The sequence below is a fragment of the Syngnathoides biaculeatus genome, chromosome 9, assembly GCF_019802595.1.
Source record: "Syngnathoides biaculeatus isolate LvHL_M chromosome 9, ASM1980259v1, whole genome shotgun sequence".
Classification (NCBI taxonomy): Eukaryota; Metazoa; Chordata; class Actinopteri; order Syngnathiformes; family Syngnathidae; genus Syngnathoides; species Syngnathoides biaculeatus.
Genome location: NC_084648.1, coordinates 7,220,748 through 7,241,487, shown reverse-complemented (window position 1 = coordinate 7,241,487; position 20,740 = coordinate 7,220,748). Strand labels below are relative to the sequence as shown.

Sequence of the window (20,740 nt, the reverse complement as noted above, 5' to 3'; positions counted from 1 at the left end):
GAGAAAATTGCATCTATATTTGATGTGTGTGTTGAGGGGTGGAGGTGGGTAACCTCCTCCCACTCTAGTGAGGCCCTTTCCACCCAAACTAAAACTTCCTACAACTGCCACTGACGGTGTGCCTAATTGAGTGTCCGATGAGCATACATGTACGTCACTGTAGATATTTTAAAGACAACGCTCACACTGAGCTTGACAACATCCTAACCCACAATGCGTTCGATCCTCCTACAGCAGGTTTTTCATTTTACTTCGGAGTCGCCGCTCCTCCGCATTGAGAGGAGCCAGATGGGGTGGCCGCATCTTAGCTCTGATGCCTGCCGAATGTTTTCCGGGATGTTGTGTGTCTCCATGTGCCCTGCGATTGTCTGGAAACCAGTTCAGGGTGTACCCTGCCTCCTGCCCGTTGACAGCTGGAATCGCCTCCAGCATTCCCGCAACCCTCGTGAGGAAAAGCGGCTCAGAAAATGGATGGAAGGAAATATTTCCTCGCAATTTCAGTTGGCGCCGCTCAATAAAGCGAGATCATCTCTGACTGCTGTCAATACACAGTACTTCCAAGTTAAAAAAATAAATAAATAAATTACTCTGTCTTGAATGTTCTGCTGTACACTATACATATGATGTACATACATATGATGTATAGTGTACATCATCGATTACTGCATAGTATACAGTTTACTGTACAGTATCCTAAGTACTGTATTTAAGCAAGTGTAAGTAACGTCCATTTTCAAGCTTAAGTTTTTTTATCGAGACGAAAATATATGTTCAACTAGACCATAAAATGTATATCTTGTTTGATGTTTTTTCCCGAAAAATAGAAGTATTTATGAATTAAAGTCTGGGAACTTTGACCTTCCCTTTCTTGTGGCTTATGTTGCACCTGTAAAGAATTTCTTTCTTTGCTTTGCACCATCCTCAAGGCGTGGGAAACATTGTTGCTGGGTTCTGTGTCGTATGTTTGTCTGCAAAAGGAATGCAGGGACTGCATGTGGTACTCTTAGAATCAGAGGATGGAACAAAACTATGGTTGAACTTATTTCTACAGCAATAGATGTTGCAATAACTGCTCTTACACACTGGGGTAATCCACATGCTACACCCAGATAAAAACTGAGGTCATAAAATGACCTTTGCTATAATCTGGCACTAGTTCTTTCTTTATCTCACAGAAAGCTTCTTCCTGTTCATTTTAACAATGATGCCATTTTGAGGTCTTCCTCGTACATTAATGTGGTCAAAAGCTCAGTTATTGCATAATTTGTTATCCATGGTACAATAATTAGTCAGGCCTAAAAATGACAATTTGTTTCCTCGTTTGTGGTTTTGGTGCATTCAGTACAAACAATTTTTGGTCGTCTAAAATTGTTCTTCTTCCTGTACTAAGGTTGTGTTGCAAGTAATAAACCTGTTGTTTCCAAATTTGCCATTTATTCTTGTTAACCTTGTGTCCCTCCTGTGCTAAATGTTCCAACAATGCTGTTGTGTCACTTTTGCAAGTTTCCTTGTGGGGTGATGCACCCAAAACATCATCTACATAAAGTCGAATTTGATTGCCACTCGATAATTCAAATGTGGACATACTGGCTGTCGTAACTTGTGAATAAATTGTTGGACTTTCACAATACCCTTGAGGTAACCATCTAAATGTGTATTTTTGCCTTCAAATGCAATTGCAAATGCAACCCAATCCACCACAGTAAAAACCTTTGCTTCTGGTCTTAATGAATTTGGCAATGTGTGTGTTTGTCTGAGACACAAGGTGCCCGCTGTCTTGAGGTCTTGATTCGTTCTCCAACATCCAGATGGGGGCGCCTTCTTTCCTGGAAAATAGGCGTGCTGCAGGGAGAGTCTCGACATTCTGTTATTACCGTTGCAGTCACTAATGACTCAATTACTGGCTTTATGGCTTCTCATGCATCTGGTTTTCATGGATATTGTTTCATAACTACCCTATATTCTGTTTTTAGTCCAATTTGTACAGGTTGTGCTCCCTAATGAGTCTCGCATCTGATAGTCCTATCGACCGTATGCATTCTGGAACTTCTTTTCAAAATATGTCCTCTTTCACTGTTAAGAGATAAGAGTAAATACCGCGTCACTTTTGATGAAGTTTCCAATCAGTTGCCGTTTGACTTTTTTTGACGAAACCTCCCAGCCACTCCCACTGTGTGTCATATGGTTTAAACTTGAATACAGTTGTCATTCTCACTCTGTTTTCCTCAAAAAGCTCATCATCCTTTCGTTTTACTCTTCCTATTTTAGGGTAATTTGCTGTGTCTAAAACGCTGGTTTGGTCTCTGAATTTTCAAATTTTCCACATCTTCTACATATTGATTCATGTCGCCTTTGTACTACGTGTTATCTTGCACAGCCTTTTTTCAACATCACCCATAGTCCAAGTCCGATACGCTAAAATAGTTAAGTCGGCGCCATTTCGTGTTGGGGTTGATGACTTGGATCATTGGGTATAAGTCGCCTTAACTTAGTGATAAGTTGGTCATTTGTGCAGCAGTCTGTGGAGAAGATAGTTTTCCTCCCAGTCTTTTCGATCATTTCAAGTCAGTTCCATCTGATCAAGTCATTCTGTGTGGTGGTGTAAGTCAGGGTGTGGTTGTTTTTCTCTTTTCTGTGTGCCTTTCTTAACTTGTACCTCTTGTCTTTCTGTATCTATTGTACTTTGCACTGGCCCTGCCTCTGGGAACCATCAGAACTTTCTGACTACTTACTTTATCTTTCTGTTAACTTTCTTGTTCTTTCCTTTATCTGACTCCTTCCTCTCTTTTCTTCTCCTTCTTGTAACCACAATCTTAGACCATTTTATGAAGGTCACCTTGATTTCTACAATTTGTCATCTTTCAACTGAATTATTTTTGTGAATTAAGCTGGTCAGCGAATTTTTATTTTGTAATCTATTTATCTAAATATTTTAGCTCATCTGGGACTTGTGCTTTGACATATTTCCAATCCTTGCAAGTCAAATTGTCCCTTTTCTTTTGTGTACTCATATTTTTCCCCATTTTGCAAATTTGGAGCCAACACACTACACCGAGAGTCGGCAGCCCATGGCTCTAGAGCCGCATGCGGCTCTTTAGCAATCCTTAGTGGCTCCCCAGAGCTTTTTCAAAAATGTTTGAAAATGGAAAAAGATAGTTAAGAGAAATATATTTTTTTCATTTAACATGGTTTCTCTGGAAGGACAAACATGTTCCAATGCTGTAAGAATGTGTAGAATAAATATTACATTTCAATATTTCTGTCAACAAAGATTTGCGTCATAGCCTGTGACATACGTTTCTATTCGCAGGGCGAGATGCTAGGCTGTGGCTGTTGTCATTGATCTAAAAATTAAAAAAATTTTTTAAAAAGACCGGATAGCACAATGGCCATCGTAGTTGAAGTCGCTGGAAGCAGATATCCGCCATCTTGATCCTCCCAAAACAACCATGCCGACTTACGTTAATCGCCACTTTCGTGGCTGTTAATATGTATTTACATATTCAGTGTTAACACTTGGGACTAAATGTCTGTGGAAATATATTTCTAAATAAAACATACATGGATGTCCCTTAAAGTTGATCTTACTGGTATGTTTGGATGTTAAATTTCGGATCATGCTCGAGTATGTTGGGCTGAGTGGCAGCAAGCCTCCAGATTTCACTTTTTGAAGGTAACCTTTTTTCTTTTCCCGTTCACTTCTAAAATTCTTGATATCGGGTCAAACAACAGACAGTAAACTCTGCATAACGTGACACTGTTTAGGACCACAACTTTTGTGTCAACTTCGAGAAATGTTGACTGACACATAACCTTTTCAATAGTATTATTGGAGACTGGGACCTCCGTTTTAATGTTGAGTTACGGTATGTGTCAGTTTATACGGTGTCGAGTTACGGAATCCCATAAATTTGTTCTACCTTATTAAGTTCCTGGGGCCTCCCTGGCTTAATCAATATATATCTGTCAGAAATTTCGTCCGCACTCTTGGATCGAATGCTTTCATTTCACATCGTGCTTCACAGCATATTTTGGGAAAAAATTAACGTCACGGAAATTGGGCCCAAGGTAATATGCAAGGTTTCTTGGTAGCCACGGTGTTATACGTCTTTCCTTTGCACATCAAAAATACTTCATGTTAACAAAACTGAAAAAATGTCAAGCTCACACGACCAGTTTTAATGCCAAATTACATGCCATATTTTGAGGGAAAACCCCGCCATAATCCAACCTGTAAACCAATTCCTCCACGCGTTTTGGGAGTACCAAGATGGCCGCCAATTGTCTTCAACCAATCGACACAGCTCGATATAAATGGGCAATCCAGTATTTTTTTTTTTTTTTTTTTTTTAGATCAATGGCTGTTGTAAACAAACTGGCGGCTGTGTGATGGGTCATGAATCCCACGGAGGAAAAGAGAAAAATAACTGAGGAGAACAGCGGATTCAACGTTTCTTGGACCGAATCATTTGCTTTCATTGCCAATGCGGAAGGATTGCCTGAATGGTTGCTTTGTAGCGAGAAGTTGGCAAATAACGAAAAGAGTCATGTGGATATTTCCAATTTCCACATTTTCAGGGAAGGCATGCTACATTTGCATCCGAGTATCCATTCGGGAAAGAGAGAAAAGTGCAATTGCATGACATCTGGGGAAATTAGAGGAGTGCAAAAATAGATTTAAGAAGTGGATTGCATCTCCAAACTCCACTACTGCTGCAAGTTTTGTTGCAACCCGGGAGATAATAAAGCGTGGAAAACCACTCACAGATAAGGAGCTGAGCAGTGATGTCCAAAAACACAAGTCGGATGAAATGGGTAAGAACACAATCCTCTCATAGGCATATATTCATTATCAAAGTAGCTGTTTTCAAAAGGCTGCTGTTTTATTTTTATAAACGCAGGCTATGTTTTATTGCACTCTGTTTCGTGCCTAGATAGGGGGCACGTTATGCACGTTCCATTTTGTTGTTTTTTTCCAATTCTCAAAACAAAATGACATCAAAATCAGATTTCTTTATTGCATTTCTTTCATTTCATCAAAGGAATGAAACATGATTCATTAATATTGTAATGAAGTTAAACTTGAGGCGGCATCGCACAACAGGTCACGTGGTGTGTCGTTCTTTACAGAATGCACTGCAGGGAAAATAAACATTTAATCATAAATGCTCATTATGCATTTGTAGCCAACTTTGTCACTTTGATAAGAGGCTAACATAGATGCATACAGCATGTGTTGCCCTCATTATAAGGCTTTTATTTTTTTGCGGCTCCAGCTGGTTTTTGTTGTCTCGGTCCAATATGACTATTTCAACATTTTGGGTTGCTGACCCCTGGTCTAGGATAATTCTGTGACGTTCGAGCAGAGTAATAGAGACTGGTAGAGGGAAAAAATAATAATAATTCTGTTAGCACTTAAAAAAAAAAAAATCTTGTTGTATACATTCACCTGGTAGAAAAATATTGTCTACGTGAGTGAATACTATTTCGTGGTTGGAATACCATTAAAATAGTTTGGGTTTTATGCAAAGTGGTTAAAATTCACTCATGGTTTTGAAACAATGCACATGGAGAGCACATTTTAATTCCTACATTTGTTTAGTCCATGCTGTGTCAACATTTATTTAACAGGGGAGGAATGTAGCACCTGTAAAGAATTTGTTTTGTTGCACTTATCTCTTCTAATCGTTATCATGTTGTTATTATGTTCTCTGTGTGTGGGAGATGGGGATAGGTTTGCATGTTTTGCCTGGCAGCAGGTGGCAGTTGACTGAAGGAGAAGAAGAAAAGTCAGATCCCACGAAAAAGGAGGCTGTGTAGCGAATGTGGCTGTGTATGGACTTGAGAGCCGTTGTGTTTTTTTTTTTTTTTTTTTTTTTTTTTACAGAATTTTCCTGCTGTGAAGCCAATAAATTAACATTTTCCACACACCATCTGAAGCCTCTGTCGTGAGTGGTGGGTGGAACATTTACCTCTGACGTCACAGCTAGGAGACCTGCTGTTGTGCAACTAGCTTTTAGTCGTAGCATTGCCTGTTGACACCGAGGAAAAACCCACTTGTTTCGAGAATTCCTCAGTGATTGTAAGCTAAAAACAATCCATGAAAATGGTGAAGACGTGTGTGGTTAAGTTTTCTAGCAATTTGAATTGTTCAAGTCACAGTTTCCATTATTTTTCCGAAGACCCAAGCCCCAGAAGGTGGTGGGTTGGGTTTGTGCAGACGAAGAGAGCTAATTTTTCCAAACCCGCTTAGCAGTCTCTCATATGCAGTGAACATTTGACCCCAGGCTCTATTACTGCCGGACTCAGGTCTGAGATGCGTTTTAAATGTAAAAAAAAATATCAAACCCGCATCAGTGCCTACCATACAGCCAGTTCCGACATCTGAACAGAATAGTTTTGCTAAAAGGACTAAATGCGAACTTGGATCAGCTGCTGAACCTGGACACGGTTCGACAAGCTCAGCGTCCCCACAGAAAGTACCAAAACTGTGAGGAGCTTTTGTTAAAAGACAAGTTGCAGTGATATGTTGATCATCTTTTATTTCCTGAGAACTTTGAGCACTGTTGACATGGTTGAATGAAGGCAGCACATGTTGTTTTTGGCGAACAGTAAATCGTTTGACCTAATATTGTGTACAAACAGTGGAGGAGCTTGAATGCGTTGGCCTCACAGTTCTGAGGACCTGGGTTCAATCCCAGCCTCGCCTTGTGAGGATTAGCGTCTAACAAAACCCCGATACGAACCTTTTATTTGTAGATTTATTTCTGTATTTGTGAAGGGTTTTTAATTTTAATAAAATACTACATAGTATTAAAACAAGCAGTATTACATACAAGTCACTCTCAGAATAGGAGACCTGTTTGCAATTTATCAAAATAATTTGTGCACCTGGAATAGATTGAATTGAACCTGTGCTTTATCTATACATTTTTCCCCTTTTTATAAACTTTGAACCTTAGTTTTCTATATTAATTACAGATGGTGCAGGAAGCATCTTCTGCACAAGAGGTTGACATTGAACCAGCAGATGAATCTCCAAATTTGGTACATTCCAAAAGTTGCCTGACTGATGAACTGCCTGTTCATGGGAAAGGAACACATCTTTCCAACAGCAGAGAAAATACTGCAACGTGTATTTCAACCTCAGGTGGCCTCAAGATGCTCATATTGACAGACCAAATAAGCATCGACTGACAATGTTATGAGAGAAACATATTTAATTTAAAAAAATGCGATGATTTTAGTTCTGTGCTGTATATTTACTTCATAAACAAACATATACATCAACATTTCCACAAAGACAAAACAAAAAAAATTCAGAATGTAAAGCAAAGCAAAGCAAATTTATTTGTATAGCGCATTTCATACACAAGGTAACTCAATGCGTCTTATACGATTAAAGGCATTTGAAATCAAAGAGATAAAACATTTAAAATAGGATTAAAACAATAAAAATGACAGACAAAATATAAAAAAAAAAAAAAAGACAAAACCGCATACAGTGCAAGTAATGATAAAGAAGCATGAGAAAAAAGAAGAGTTTTCAACCTGGGTTTAAAAACATTCCCACTTGGGGCTGACCTCACCTCTGTGGGCAACTTCTTCCATTTATGTACAGCATAATAGCTAAATGCTGCTTCACATGTTTGCTTTGGACTCTGCGCTCCACTATTTGACCTGAGTAAGTCCATCTCAGAGGTCTACTGGGTTTGTTTTCCGTAAGCATTTCTTTCATGTATTCAGGACCTAAATCATTTAGTGATTTATAGACCATTTAAATCCTGTGTACTCTTGGCCATCTGCCACAATAAAACCTGGGTGCACTGCAGCTGTTGGTCTGGATGGTCTGCCATTTTCTGGTGAATATGTTGACTCAGGACAACAACAGCTTTCTTCTGTTGTTTCCATGGGTATGCAGCACTTACATGTACACCTGTGGATATATTTTTAAAACAATCTGTTCAAATTCACAAACTTCTACAGCTTAAAGACGCTTATAGTCCAGTACACAGAACCATCCACCCCATTTACATTTGTTTTTTAAGCATTTAGTGGCCACCCCCCCCCAAAAAAAAAAAAAAAAACCCACAAGATACCAGTTTACAGTTTTCAGTATAAAGTTGAGCGGTTTTGCTCATGACATCTTGGGATAATTGTGACTAAAGTGGGGATGGACGGGTCTGAGTACTAACTGATTATGCATCAGTTTACCACGTGAAAATGTATTTCTTGTGAAGCAAGTTATGACCACCAGTTGGTTCTCAAATTAACATGACGTTTTAAATGGATTTTGTTCATTAAAATGCTTATTTGTGAAAATATACCAACTTAGACTAAATATACTGCGTTTGCATCATTTTAAAACAAGACCAAAAACTCAATATATTCATTTGTGATAGCGAAGCCATTTCCATTTATCAATGTATGCCTACATAAAAAAAAAACAACAACTTCACAAATGCTTACCGGTCAGTGTTTCCACCACGAGGCGTGTCGTCCTCCCTGGATCTGACTGCTAGCTCGGCACCTTCATCACCAGCTATTTCGTCTGCATTTGAACATGTGTTCTGTCTAACTGGCTCAAAATAATACCCCTTAACACCTTTATAAAGCTCGTATTCTTCACCATCTTAATGGGACCCTTCAGAATCATGTTCATCGCTCGAATTACCGGGAAATTCATCGTCGTCCTCACGTTGGAGTCTAGCAGGAGCCATGTTTATCAAAACTTATGACGTCACGTCCCTATTTCCCCTGTGTACTCGTGTATTTCCGGTGCATCCAGAAATGTGTGATCAATTTTTGATGATAATTGAAAAACAAAAATGTTTCCTTTATAACGAATTTCAGATTCAAATTCAGCGTAAAAAATGTATAATGTAAGCACAAGGTACATAGAAGACTTTACATACCCTCTAAAAGGCATCATGTCACGCGGCTTTTTTCTAAGGTCAACTTTTTTTTCAAAAGAAGTAGCTTATTGTTCAGATTCAAACATAAACAATAAAAAATCCAAACATTCAAGTGTTACAATAATATGAGCTCTTGAAAGAAACTAATTGGTCTGTTAAATAAATGTAATCATCCCAAAAATCTGCATTAAAAATATGATAATCACCCCCCACTCAATTTTAACCTAGACGCTTACAATATTTGAAATTAAAATCTGCATTACAATTATAATAAACATGGGAAAAGTTAAAAAAAAAAAAGTTTTTCCCATATTTTTTTTTTTGGACTAGCGTTTCTATATCCAAGACTATATACTGAATGTGAACTTAATTTATTAATGACAGGGGGGATAAAAATCAGCCCAAGGTTTGGCTGTCCCAGGATGAGTTCACATCTTGTTTTTCTGCACTGTGGCATACAGTACGGACACTTCGGGTTCCGCTTGAGCCTTTGGCCTGTAGATGGAAAGACCATAGGCCATCGTCAGGTACTACAATAGAACCGTAGCCGTACTGTGTGATCAAAGTGATACAATTCAGACTTGGGATGATTTGGAGCCTCTTGCAATGACGGACATGGCCACCCAATTTTGTCTATCAGTAAAACTGTTGCCAGGGGCTATTACCAGCAGGCACTACAGAGCAAATAGGGTAAAAATGGCTGCTTCAACCCGAAGTGGACGGCTTCCTGGTTAATTTTATCCATGGGTCATTTTTTTGTTGTGCATCTTGTTATGAGAGAATTGTTCACTGAATTTCATGTAGTTCGGTGAAACTCGTGCCTGAGGCTTTTTTCAAATGATTATTTTTATGGATTTCACTCTTAAAGTGTCTGCTTCAAACCAAAATAGCCAACTTCCTGTTTAATTTCAGGCATTGGATTATTTTTTGTTCATCTGTTCACGCTTGACATTTCCACTAATTTGTTGTAATGTTGTTGAATTTCATTTGTTTCAGGAGAATACAAAAAAAACTCCCCAGGGGCATGACAGGGAGTTCTCCCAAAATGGCTGCTTCAAATTAGCAAACAAATTACCAGATCTCTGGTTTAGTTTCAGAAAAGGGTCTCCAAGAGTTATTTTTCGTGCCTCTTGAAAAGATAAACGTCCACCCAATTTCATGTCGGCTACTGAGGAAATGCGGCCAAAATGGCTGCTTAAGACCAAACTAGCCGACTTCCTGTTCAATCTAGAGCGTGGGCCCTTGGAACATTTTTCCTCTGTGCGCTGTTATGAGACTCGTGTCCACCCAGTTTTTTATGTTCATAAGTGAATCTGGTGTTGAGGGAGGATATATGTTTACATTTTCCAGTACAGTGAAGTACTCGTGTTGGATTCAGGCGTATTCAGAATACCTGTGTCGATTTTAAGAGGCTCATAAAAAAGAAGAAAAGAAGGATGCTGAGGTTACATTGAGGGTCGGCTGTCGCTGCAACTGACCGTGGCATACTCCATACTGTTGTCCTCATGCCGATTCGCATTGGGGACGTTGGCGGAGGTGGGAGCGTTTTTGGAGAAAGTCACCATGGAGTAGACGACCTCGTACTGATGATCCTCGTCACTGTCTGCACTCGCCGTTTGCTGAGCACATTTTGAAACACTTTTCTCAATCTTCACTTTTATGTGCTGTATTTTGTATTTTTTAAATGATTTTATTATTTTTTACATTTTTTTAACAAGTTTCCACAGATTTCAAAATAGATATATTTTGAGTAGTTTAAGGATTGGTGTAACACTTTTCATACTTGGAATTAACAATTTTCACAAAGTAATACGATTTTGAGCATTTTTTTGGAATTAATATAGAATATCATTATCAGACCTTCCAAATATTTAATATTTTTGACAGTTTAAATAATTTGATAATTTAATGAAACAATTTTAATGCGATTTAATTATGCTAAGCATTGTTTTACTTAGTAGCGTTACTCCTTCAGAAAAAAATTTAAATGTTTAGACATTTTAATATTACATTTTATATTTGAAACTTTAGTAATTTTTCAAATATTTTTAAAAACAATGTTATTCAATATTTTTTATGTTGATGTTTTATTTTGAAAAAGTTTTTTAAAATATTTCTAAATGTTCATGTTGAATAAAGTAAAAAACTACATTTTTAATATTTTAACAGTGACATTTTAACTTTTTTTGGGGTTTAATCACTATCACCATTTTTAATATTTAATGTTTTGAAATTCGGTGAAATCGGCTTCACAGTTCTGAGGACCGGGGTTCAAATTCCTTCCCTGCCAGTGTGGAGTTTGCATATTCTCCCTGTTCCTGCGTGGGTTATAATATTTTCAAAATTAATGACAGATATATTTGTAAATGTAAATCTTGACAGATTTAAAATGCTTCTTACATTTTTTTTTTACATTTTTAATTGTTTTCAACTTTCCATACATGAGGCAATTGTGTATAACATTCAGCACTTAAATCACAATATTTTTTTTCTCACCTGAGCTTGAGACTGTGTTGTGTGCTTTGACGCAATCTTTTTCCTACAAGAATAAACAGCAACCATTTTCAACCATTTTAACGAGAAAAATTGATTTTTATTATAATTTTATCATATTTGTTTTTATAATTGAAACAATATGAAATATTCTATATTTTATATCATCATATTTCTTAACATTTTATATTTTCTGGAGTTTTTATTATCGATTAATCAAATTTGTCATTTTTACCACGAAAAAAAAATTCAATGAATTTAAATTTTGATTTCCCATTTTTACAACTTCAAATGTGCAATTCTTTTCCATCCATTCATATATCCATCTTCTACCATTTTTCTGGGTCAGGTCGCAGAGGCAATAGCTTAGGAGGGATACCCAGACTTCACTTTCCCCAGCCACTTCATCCAGCTCTTCCGGAGGGATTCCAAGGCATTCCCAGGCCAGGCATTCCCTCTCCAGCGTCTCCTGGGTCATCTCCGGGGTCTCTCTCTGGTGGGATGTGCCCGGAAAACCTCATCCAAGAGGTGTCCAGGAGACATCCGTATCAGATAGCCCAGCCACCTCATCTGGCTCCTCTCAATGCAGAGAATCAGCGGCTCAACACTGAACCTTTCCTGGATTACTGAACTTCTCACCTGATCTCTAAGGGAGAGCCCGGACACCGTGCAAAGGAAACTCATTTTGGCCACATGTATCCGGGATCGTGTTCATTCGGTCACGACTCACAGCTCATCACCATAGGTGAGGGTAGGAACATAGATCGACTGGTAAATTAAGAGTTTCACCTTTAAGCTGAGCTCCCTCTTTACCACAACAATCTGATGCAAAGTCCGCATCACTGCAGACGTTGAACCCATCCGACTGTCGTTCTCCAACTCCATTCTTTCCTCACTTGTGAACAAGACCCCGTGATACTTCAACTCCTCCACTCTGGGCGGGATCTCCTCCCCAATGTGGAGAGGGCACGCCAGCCTTTTCTGACTGAGGACCAAGGCCTCAGATATGGAGGTGCTGATTCTCATCCCAGCCACTCCACCTGCTTCAGTGAGCATTGGCGATCACGGCTTGATGAAGCCAACAGAATCACATCACATGCAAAGAACAGACATGCCATGGTGAGGCCACCAAACCCGACACCCTCTATGCCTCGGCTGCACCTAAAAATTCTGTCCATAAAATTTATGAACAAAATCGGTGACAAAGGGCACCTTTGGCAGTGTCCAACTCTCACTGGAAATGAGTCCGACTTATTCCCGGCAATGTGGAACAAGCTCTTACACTGGTCGTAGAGGGACCGAACAGCCTGTATCAAGGGGTCCTCCTGAAGAACCCCCCACTGGACTCCCTGAGGGACACGGTCGAATGCCTTCTCCAAACGCATAAAACACATGTAGACAGATTGGGCGAACTGTCATGCACCCTTGAGGATCCTGCTCCTCAGCAGTATAGTTATAGTTGTAGAGTTGGTCCACTGTTCCACGGCCAGGACGAAAACCACATTGCTCTTCCTGAATATGAGATATGACATCCTGACAGAACCTTCTCTTTTTAACCAACTCGATTGCCTCAACCCCAGAGATAGAAGAGCCTGCCTCAGAGAACCCCGACACTGCTTTCTCATGGGAAGACGTTTGAAGAGGTCTTCGAGGTATTCTCCCCACCGACTCACAATGTTCCGAGTTGAGGTCAGCAGTCCCCTATCCTCGCTATACACATTGTTGACGGTGCACTGCTTTCCTCTCCTAAGATGCCAGACACTCGACCTTAATTTCCTTGGCCAGTTGCTTCGGGAGTCCCCCTTCTTTAGCTTGACAGCATCCCCCACTGTTGTCCACCCATGTGTTCGTGGGTTGCCGCCATGACAGGCACCGACTATCGTATGGCCAAAGTTCTGGTCGCCCGCCTCAGCAATGGAGGCACAGAACATCATCCACTTGGACTCAATGTCCCGCCTCACCCGGAACATGAGCAAAGTTCTTCCGGAGGTGGGAGTTGAAATTCCTTCTGACAAGGGAGTCTGCCAGCCGTTCCCAGAACACCCTCACAATACATTTTGGTCTGCCATGACAGATTGGCATTTTTTCGCACCAACTGAGCCAACTCACCACCAGGTGGTGATCAATTGATAGCTCTGCCCCTCACTTCACCAGAGTGTCCACGACATGCAGCCACAATTGCAATGACACAACCACAAAGTCGATCACCGAACTACGACCTAGGGTGTCCTGACGCCAAGTGCACATGTGGACACCCTTATGCTTGAACATGGTGTTCGTTATGGACAATCCGTGATGGGCACAGAAGTCCAGTAACAGAACACCACTCGGGCCCTAACCAGGGTTCTTCCTAATCACACCCTTCCAGGTCTCAGTCAGTACCCATGTGGGATATTGAAGTCCCCCAGCAGAATGATGGAGTGCCCAGAGAGAGCGCTCTTCAGCACTCCCTCTAAGGACTCCAAAAAGAGTGGGTACACTGAACTTTTTGGTGGATAGGCACAAACAACAGTCAGTGCATGTCCCCCAACCCAAACGCCAAGGTAGGCTACATGCTCATCCACCCCAACATACAGGTGCCGAGCCAGGGGGCAATAAATACACCCATACTTGCTCGGCGCCTCTCACCATGGGCAACTCCAGAGAGGAACAGTGTTAAACCCCACTCGAGAGGTCTGGTAACAGAGCCCAAGCGGTGTTCAGGTGAGTCCACCTATCAAGTCGGAACTTCTGGACCTCAAGCATCAGCTCAGGCTCCTTCCCTGCCAGAGAGGTGACATTCCATGTCCCTAGAGGTAGTTTCTGTAACCAGGGATCAGATTGCCAAGGTCCCTGCCTTTGGCTACCACTCAGCTCACATTGCACCCGACCCCAATGGCCCCTTTTACAGGTGGTGAGCCCATTGGAAGGGGGACCCATGTTACCCTTTTGTGCTGTGCCCAGCTGAGCCCCAAGGGTGCAGGCTCGGACACCAGGCACACACCTTCGAGCCCCAAGAAGGGGGGCCCCAGTGACCCACGTTCGGGCAAGGGAACCTGTACCCATCGATTCCTCCCCCCCCCCCCATTATAGGGGTGTATGGAGCCATACGTTGTCTGGTCCCTCACATAAAACTTGTTTGCCATGGGTGACCCTACCAGTGGTGTGACAACTTAGGTCCTAGGGTCATCGGGAAACACAAATCCTTCCACCCCGATAGGGTGACGGCTTGAGGAAGTTTTTTTCAAAAATAGTTTTAAGTATATATTCCCAAGGAAAAAAATGACCTGAGCATGTAGATGGTGACGAGAAGCAAGATGAGCAGTACAACTCCCGTCACGCAACCGATGGTTGCCGCCTTCAGGGGACCTGAGGAAGGGGAACATTGAAGCGACCAGACGGACGCAGAAGAAACACCTTGGAGACGTGACAATGACTTACGAGTCTCTGTGTAAAGCCGGTGGGTGGCGTTGGTGCTCCCCAAGGTGTTCCGGGCCTCACAGCGATACTCGCCGTCGTGGTGCAGTTGGTAATCGCTGATGTTGAAGACTGCCTGTGTGGATTTGGGTGACTCCTCGTTGTCCTTGTACCAAATGTAGTCAGCGTTGGGGTTAGCGTCACTGCTGCATGTCAAAATGACCGAAGAACCCACGGTGACGGAACTGGAGGGGCTCGCAGAGATGTTCACATGCCGAGGACCATCTGGAAAGAACACTTTTAATGTAGTTCCAATTTTTTTTGCGTAAAAAAACATAAAAAAAAATCACTTCCACTTGTTTTAAACGTTATCGACATTTGTAACATTTTTATATTATTCAGAATTTTAAAATTTTAGATGAGGTTTTTATCCAGTTATAAAGCTTAATAATCAACTACACACAATAAAGGAATTAAGTCATTTTTAAAATGTTATTTACAAATTTAAATGTCTATCATATTTAACATTTTTATCATTTTTAATATTTTAGCTTCAACAAAAAGTTAGTTTGAATCATTTTAAAACATCCTTATCTTATTCAACATTTTAACATTAGAGAATATAACAAGAAATGCATGTTTTATAAATGTACATTTTTTACCTTTTGTGAGACTACAATAAATACTTGTAATAATTGAATTGAATACAAATTTACCGATTGTAAATTGTTGTATCATTGTTTTATCATATTCAACATTTTAAAATTGTTTTGATTGTTTTATTATTTATTTTAAAAAAGGACATGAACAAGTTATAATTTAAAAAAAACTATTTTAAAGATATTTTTTCAAACTATTTTATTTTCCTTTTTAAGTATTTTATGTTTCAGTTTTGCAGTTTCTTTCATTTACATTTTCGATGTTTTCACAATTTTGGGATAATATCTTTTGTTGGCAAAGGAAATTTGACATTTTCATTACATTACAATTTTTAAAACATTTTTAACACTTCTAACATTTTAACAGTTTTTTTACACTTCCATCCAACCATTTTCTTAGTCGCTTAACCTTACAAGGGTCACGGGAGTGCTGGAGCCTATCCCAGCTGTCAATGGGCAGGAGGCGGGATACACCCTGAACTGGTTGCCAGCCAATTGCAGGGCACATGGAGAACAGCCGCACTCACAATCAAGGCAATTTAGTGCCCAATTCATTTTGCATGTTTTGGGGTTATGGGAGGAAACCAGAGTGCCCAGAGAAAACCCACACAGACCCGGGGAGAACATGCAAACTCCACACAGGGATTGCTGTGCTCGAACCCGGGTCCTCAGAGCTGTGAGGCCAACGCTTTCCAGCTGGTCCAACTTGCCACATGTCGTCTTTGTTAAATGTTTTCGTTTTTTACAAAAGTGTTCCTGCGTTTGTAGATGTATTTTCTGAAATATTTTTTGTTCATTTGTTTACTGAAACGTAAAAGTGATTTAGCTTTTGTTCATATTTCTGAATTTTTTCTTTTTTTTTGTGGAATGTGTTTCACAATTTGTTGTGTTTTTTTGCCCTTCCAGGCCAGTGTTTAAAGGTCTGCAATATTGCTCCTGCGTGAAAAACCACCAAGTAGAGACAAGACGAACAAGGTATTGGTAATTTTTGCTACACTCGTGATATTTCACACATCATATTCATGGTGGACTACTGTCAAGCTGTGTTGAATATTTTAACAAATTTGACAGCAATGCTTTTTGTGTGTTAAAAATTTCTAACTCCCATTTTGAGTGAGGGGGAAAGAAGATTAAATGCATGTTCTGTAGTGTTTATTGAAGATTGACTTCGCCTGTCTAAACTTTCAAAATGATTTTGGTTCCTATTCTGAAAACCCACACTGACTTTGGGACTTACACTGAACGTTTATGAAAACCTGTGAGGAGATGCCATTTCCATATACATTTTGGGCCTTGCAAAAGAAGCTTCCCGCATCTTCTGAGCAGATGGAAGCGAAATTGTAATTTCTTTCTGCTCCCTGCAGCACAATTTTGTTGTCCTTGTACCAGGTGTAGCTAGCGGCTGGGTTAGCGTCGCAGGTGCAGGTCAGACTCACTGACTGGCCCTCCTGGATGTCCTGTGGTGGACTCACCCCCAAATCGGAACACTTTGGAGCATCTGAGGAACACAACATTGGCTTCATTGGTGAGCAGCTCATTTAAGTCGCACACCTGTTCGGCGAACCCCCGTTTATCATCGCGGATACGTTGTTTTGACTTTATGGTTGTTTGAAAATGATTGATTCAAGTATAGAGCAATAGCGGCTGGTTGAGTTTTCTTTAGTTGTCTTGCCTCTTCTTTTTCCGCTTAATTATTTGGCATATCTTCCAGTGGACCTTGCTGCGGCTCGCATGCTGTGGCACAATCTGGTACTACACTGAAAGCGCACAACTCTAAATTCAGTATTGCCTCTACACAGCCATTCATTGTTCGAACCACTTATCCTCACAAGGGTCAGGAGAGTGCTGGAGCCTATCTCAGCTGTCGTTGGGCACAGGGGGTACACCCTGAAGTGGTTGCCAGCCAGTCGCAGGGCAGATGGAGACAGACAGTAGTCGCAGTCACAATCATCACCTAGGGGCAACCTAGAGTTTCCAATTAATGTTGCATGTTTTTGGGATGTGGGAGGAAACCGGAGTGCCCATAGACCCACACATCCACGGGGAGAACATGTAAACTTCACACAGGTGGGGCAGGGATTTGAACCCTAGTCCTCAGAACTGCGAGGGCAATGCTTTAACCATGTGCTACACCGTGCCACAACTGTAAGAAACTGTAAAAACAAATTCAAAATTATGAATCTGCAATATAACTGTCACTGTAACTATAACTGTACTCACATTTCACATCGATGATGACAGATTGTGACATCCTATTCCCAAGGTCATTCGCTACAATACAAAAATACTCTGCTGAGTCTGCAGACTGGATGGAGGGGAAGACCAGTTCTGGTCTCGTCCCCAAATCTTGTTGACCTGAAGGCCTTATCTTCTTGTACCAGTGTTGTCGATATGATGTTTGAGTGTCAGTTCTGCAGGTCAGAGTCAGTGAGTGACCCTCCAGGATCTCACCTCGATCACTCAGCTGCACCCTGGGGGTTTTCAGAGCATCTGGAGGAGAAGATTGAGGAGAAAGTCAGTCTGAGGAGAGGAGATCTACACCCAAGTCCAACAGTCTGAAACATGTCGAACTCGCTTGACTGAATCCGGACATCCAGTGGGAAATGGTGATAAATTTCTACTCCAGTCTTGCAGGTGGCACTCATGACTCTTAACACGGCTCCTTCTGGTGGGTCACTGCCCCCAATGGGCTCGAGCGCAAGCAGACTGTTATGTCAAGCGTCACCAAGTTAAATAAATACCTAAATAGTTTGTTACTACTCCCCATTAATGAAACACGTGTTTAAAAAAATTCATTCAACTCTAAATTTTGAATGTGAAATTTTTTTTTAATTTCAATATTTAGAATAAATATATTAGACAAGACAAATTAAAAAAGCATTCTAAATACATTTTAATGAAACAGTTTTAGGTATACAACAATTTAGTTCATGAAATTGATCATATAAAAATCTCACACAGGCGAGAAGAGACGATAAGTGGTTGTCCTTGCACAGCACAGGTGACATAGTCTCCAGGATTTAAACGCATTCTGAGCTGTTTCGTCCTCTGTGTTTCTGTGCAATCAAACTGAACTCCATTCTTCATCAAGCAGAAAGACAAAACAGCTGCCGGCCTGCAGCTCGTGTGACATGACAGCCAAGCGGACACATGAGAATCTTCCACTTGGACGTCTACCACCTTCATCTGCACAGCTGGAGGGAAGAGGAGCAAAAAGGTGGGTCCAGAAAATGCATGCTCTCTAGAGTTTAAGTCTGGAGACTGGTTTGAACAGTTAAAAACCTTGCACGTATTGCAAAGAATCATAAAGGAAGAGCTCTTTGGACCTTTGGTTGTGTCAGTGAATCACAGGCTATAGACAGAAATTCCACATTAATTTTAAGACCACCATATTGATTTTGATTCACTAACTGGACCTCCATGTTGAATGTGGGATTCAGAGTGGACCGACCTTTTGACTATTAAACTGGATATCTACTCTTACTTTGGTTAAAAAACTAGGAGTCAATTTGGACTTCGATACTTAGAATGGACCACCACATTAACTTCGGTACTTGAGCGAGACCCACAGCTTCGCTTTGGCCGTTATGGTTGGCCTATGTTTTTATTTTGATCTCCAAACTGGTTCCCTGCATTGACTTTGGGACTCACACGTGACCTCGGTTTGAGTTTGGACCTCAATTGGAAATACATATTGGACTTTGGAGCTGACAGTGAGAGTCCCAATATCAGGTAAACTGCATGCTCCATCCGATTGGCTTTAAGTGTGGATATTGACTTGGCCTGTAAAACTGTCCACATGTTGCTGCATCAAAGTATCACAAAGGAAGAATGGCCACATTTGGTGTTTTAGATGGCTTAGAAGCTTTTTGGGATGTGACAAATATTATGATCTTCTCAGGTAAGTTAGGCCTTTGGCAACTATAGTAAATACCCGAAATTAAAAGCTAAATTTGTGATGGATTATTTTAAACCTTCACCGCTAAACCTTAATGTTTTATATGACACATATTATGATTCACGTACCTGTGATTGTCAAAGTAGTTCCGGGTAAAGTACTTTTCCATTCAAAATTGCTTGTGATGAATTTGAAGCGATACTCAGCAGAATCGCTCTCAGTCACGTTTTTAATTCTCAGAGTTGATTGTCCGTACGGTGCTGATGGGTATTCAACACGATCTTGGTAGTGATTGTCCAACTGGAGATTCCGAGGTGGAGAGGGATTTGTCTCTGCTCTGAACCAGAATTTGGTCTCGATGTTCCAGTTCCAGTTGGTTCCGTAAATGCAATTAATGTCCACTGACGAGCCTTTAAGGGCGCAGATGTTTCTGTTGTGGTAACGGACAATGTTACATCTTTTGGCCCAACCTGAAAGATTGAACAAGCACCTCAGCATTAGAGTTGGCGAGGAACAAAGTCTTAAAAACTGCTCTGGCAGGAGTCAACTCACACACTGGAGGAGATAAAAGCTGCTGATTTCCTCTTACAGCACAGGAGTAGCTGTGTTTGGAGTAATATCCAGGTTTGTACTTTTGGGAGTTTTCATTTTGGATTTCCCGTCCGTTCTCATACCAGAGGTATGAAGGAGAAGACCCCAGCTTGCACTCGGTCTCACAACTCAGACGCTTGTCCTGATTGGTTTTCCTCATCACTACTCGGAGATCTACAACCGTGTGGAACAAATTGAGATCAAATGTCAAAGCACATTTATTTCAATGGAAATGTGTGAAAGCTCATTTCCACCAAGCAGAATTTTGTTTGTCAATGTTTGTGTTTTCATTGTCAAAATTTGTGAACTGCTCCCAAATAGTGTGTCCTGCATGATCATTTGTTCCGGAAGTATTATGAGTCTCTGTTTTCTCTTTTTTCTTCTTTTCTTTTTCTTTTTTACGTACTTTCTTTATTACTTCTGTACTTTATTACATCGTCAGGGGTGGATCTTTCTGGAACTTCGAGAAGTGCTTATTTAAGGACCACGATGACTTTTCGACATGGCTTCTTACAACCATCGGGGCTTAACGAGTAACGAGTTGCTTTCTGCCACTTTGCCTTCTGCCCCTCGTCTTTTGGACATTTGTGGAACATTCGCTGTGAATAACATTCAACTCCTTGGAGATTCGTTCAGACTGTGGTGACTATATGTCCGTTGGCCTGTTTGCTCGTGTTACACATAACTCAACCGTCTTTGTACCTCTTTTTTGTGTCAGCTTGTGATTGTATTGTGTTGTATTATATTCTGTGTTCTTAAATTGTGTTAAACACAATACAACTGCTTTG

The 20,740-nt window shown here is 40.6% G+C and overlaps 1 protein-coding gene across 1 annotated transcript in view; it reads right to left on the bottom strand.

Annotated features, from left to right (window-relative positions):
• LOC133506409 (sialoadhesin-like) overlaps positions 1–20,740 on the bottom strand; it is a 42,191-nt gene that overhangs the window by 16,887 nt on the left and 4,564 nt on the right. Inside the window, 7 exon segments of the mRNA XM_061830527.1 lie at positions 14,675–14,756; positions 14,829–15,089; positions 16,701–16,961; positions 17,684–17,953; positions 18,421–18,657; positions 19,490–19,829; positions 19,831–20,126. Coding sequence (XP_061686511.1) covers positions 14,675–14,756; positions 14,829–15,089; positions 16,701–16,961; positions 17,684–17,953; positions 18,421–18,657; positions 19,490–19,829; positions 19,831–20,126 — 1,747 coding nt within the window.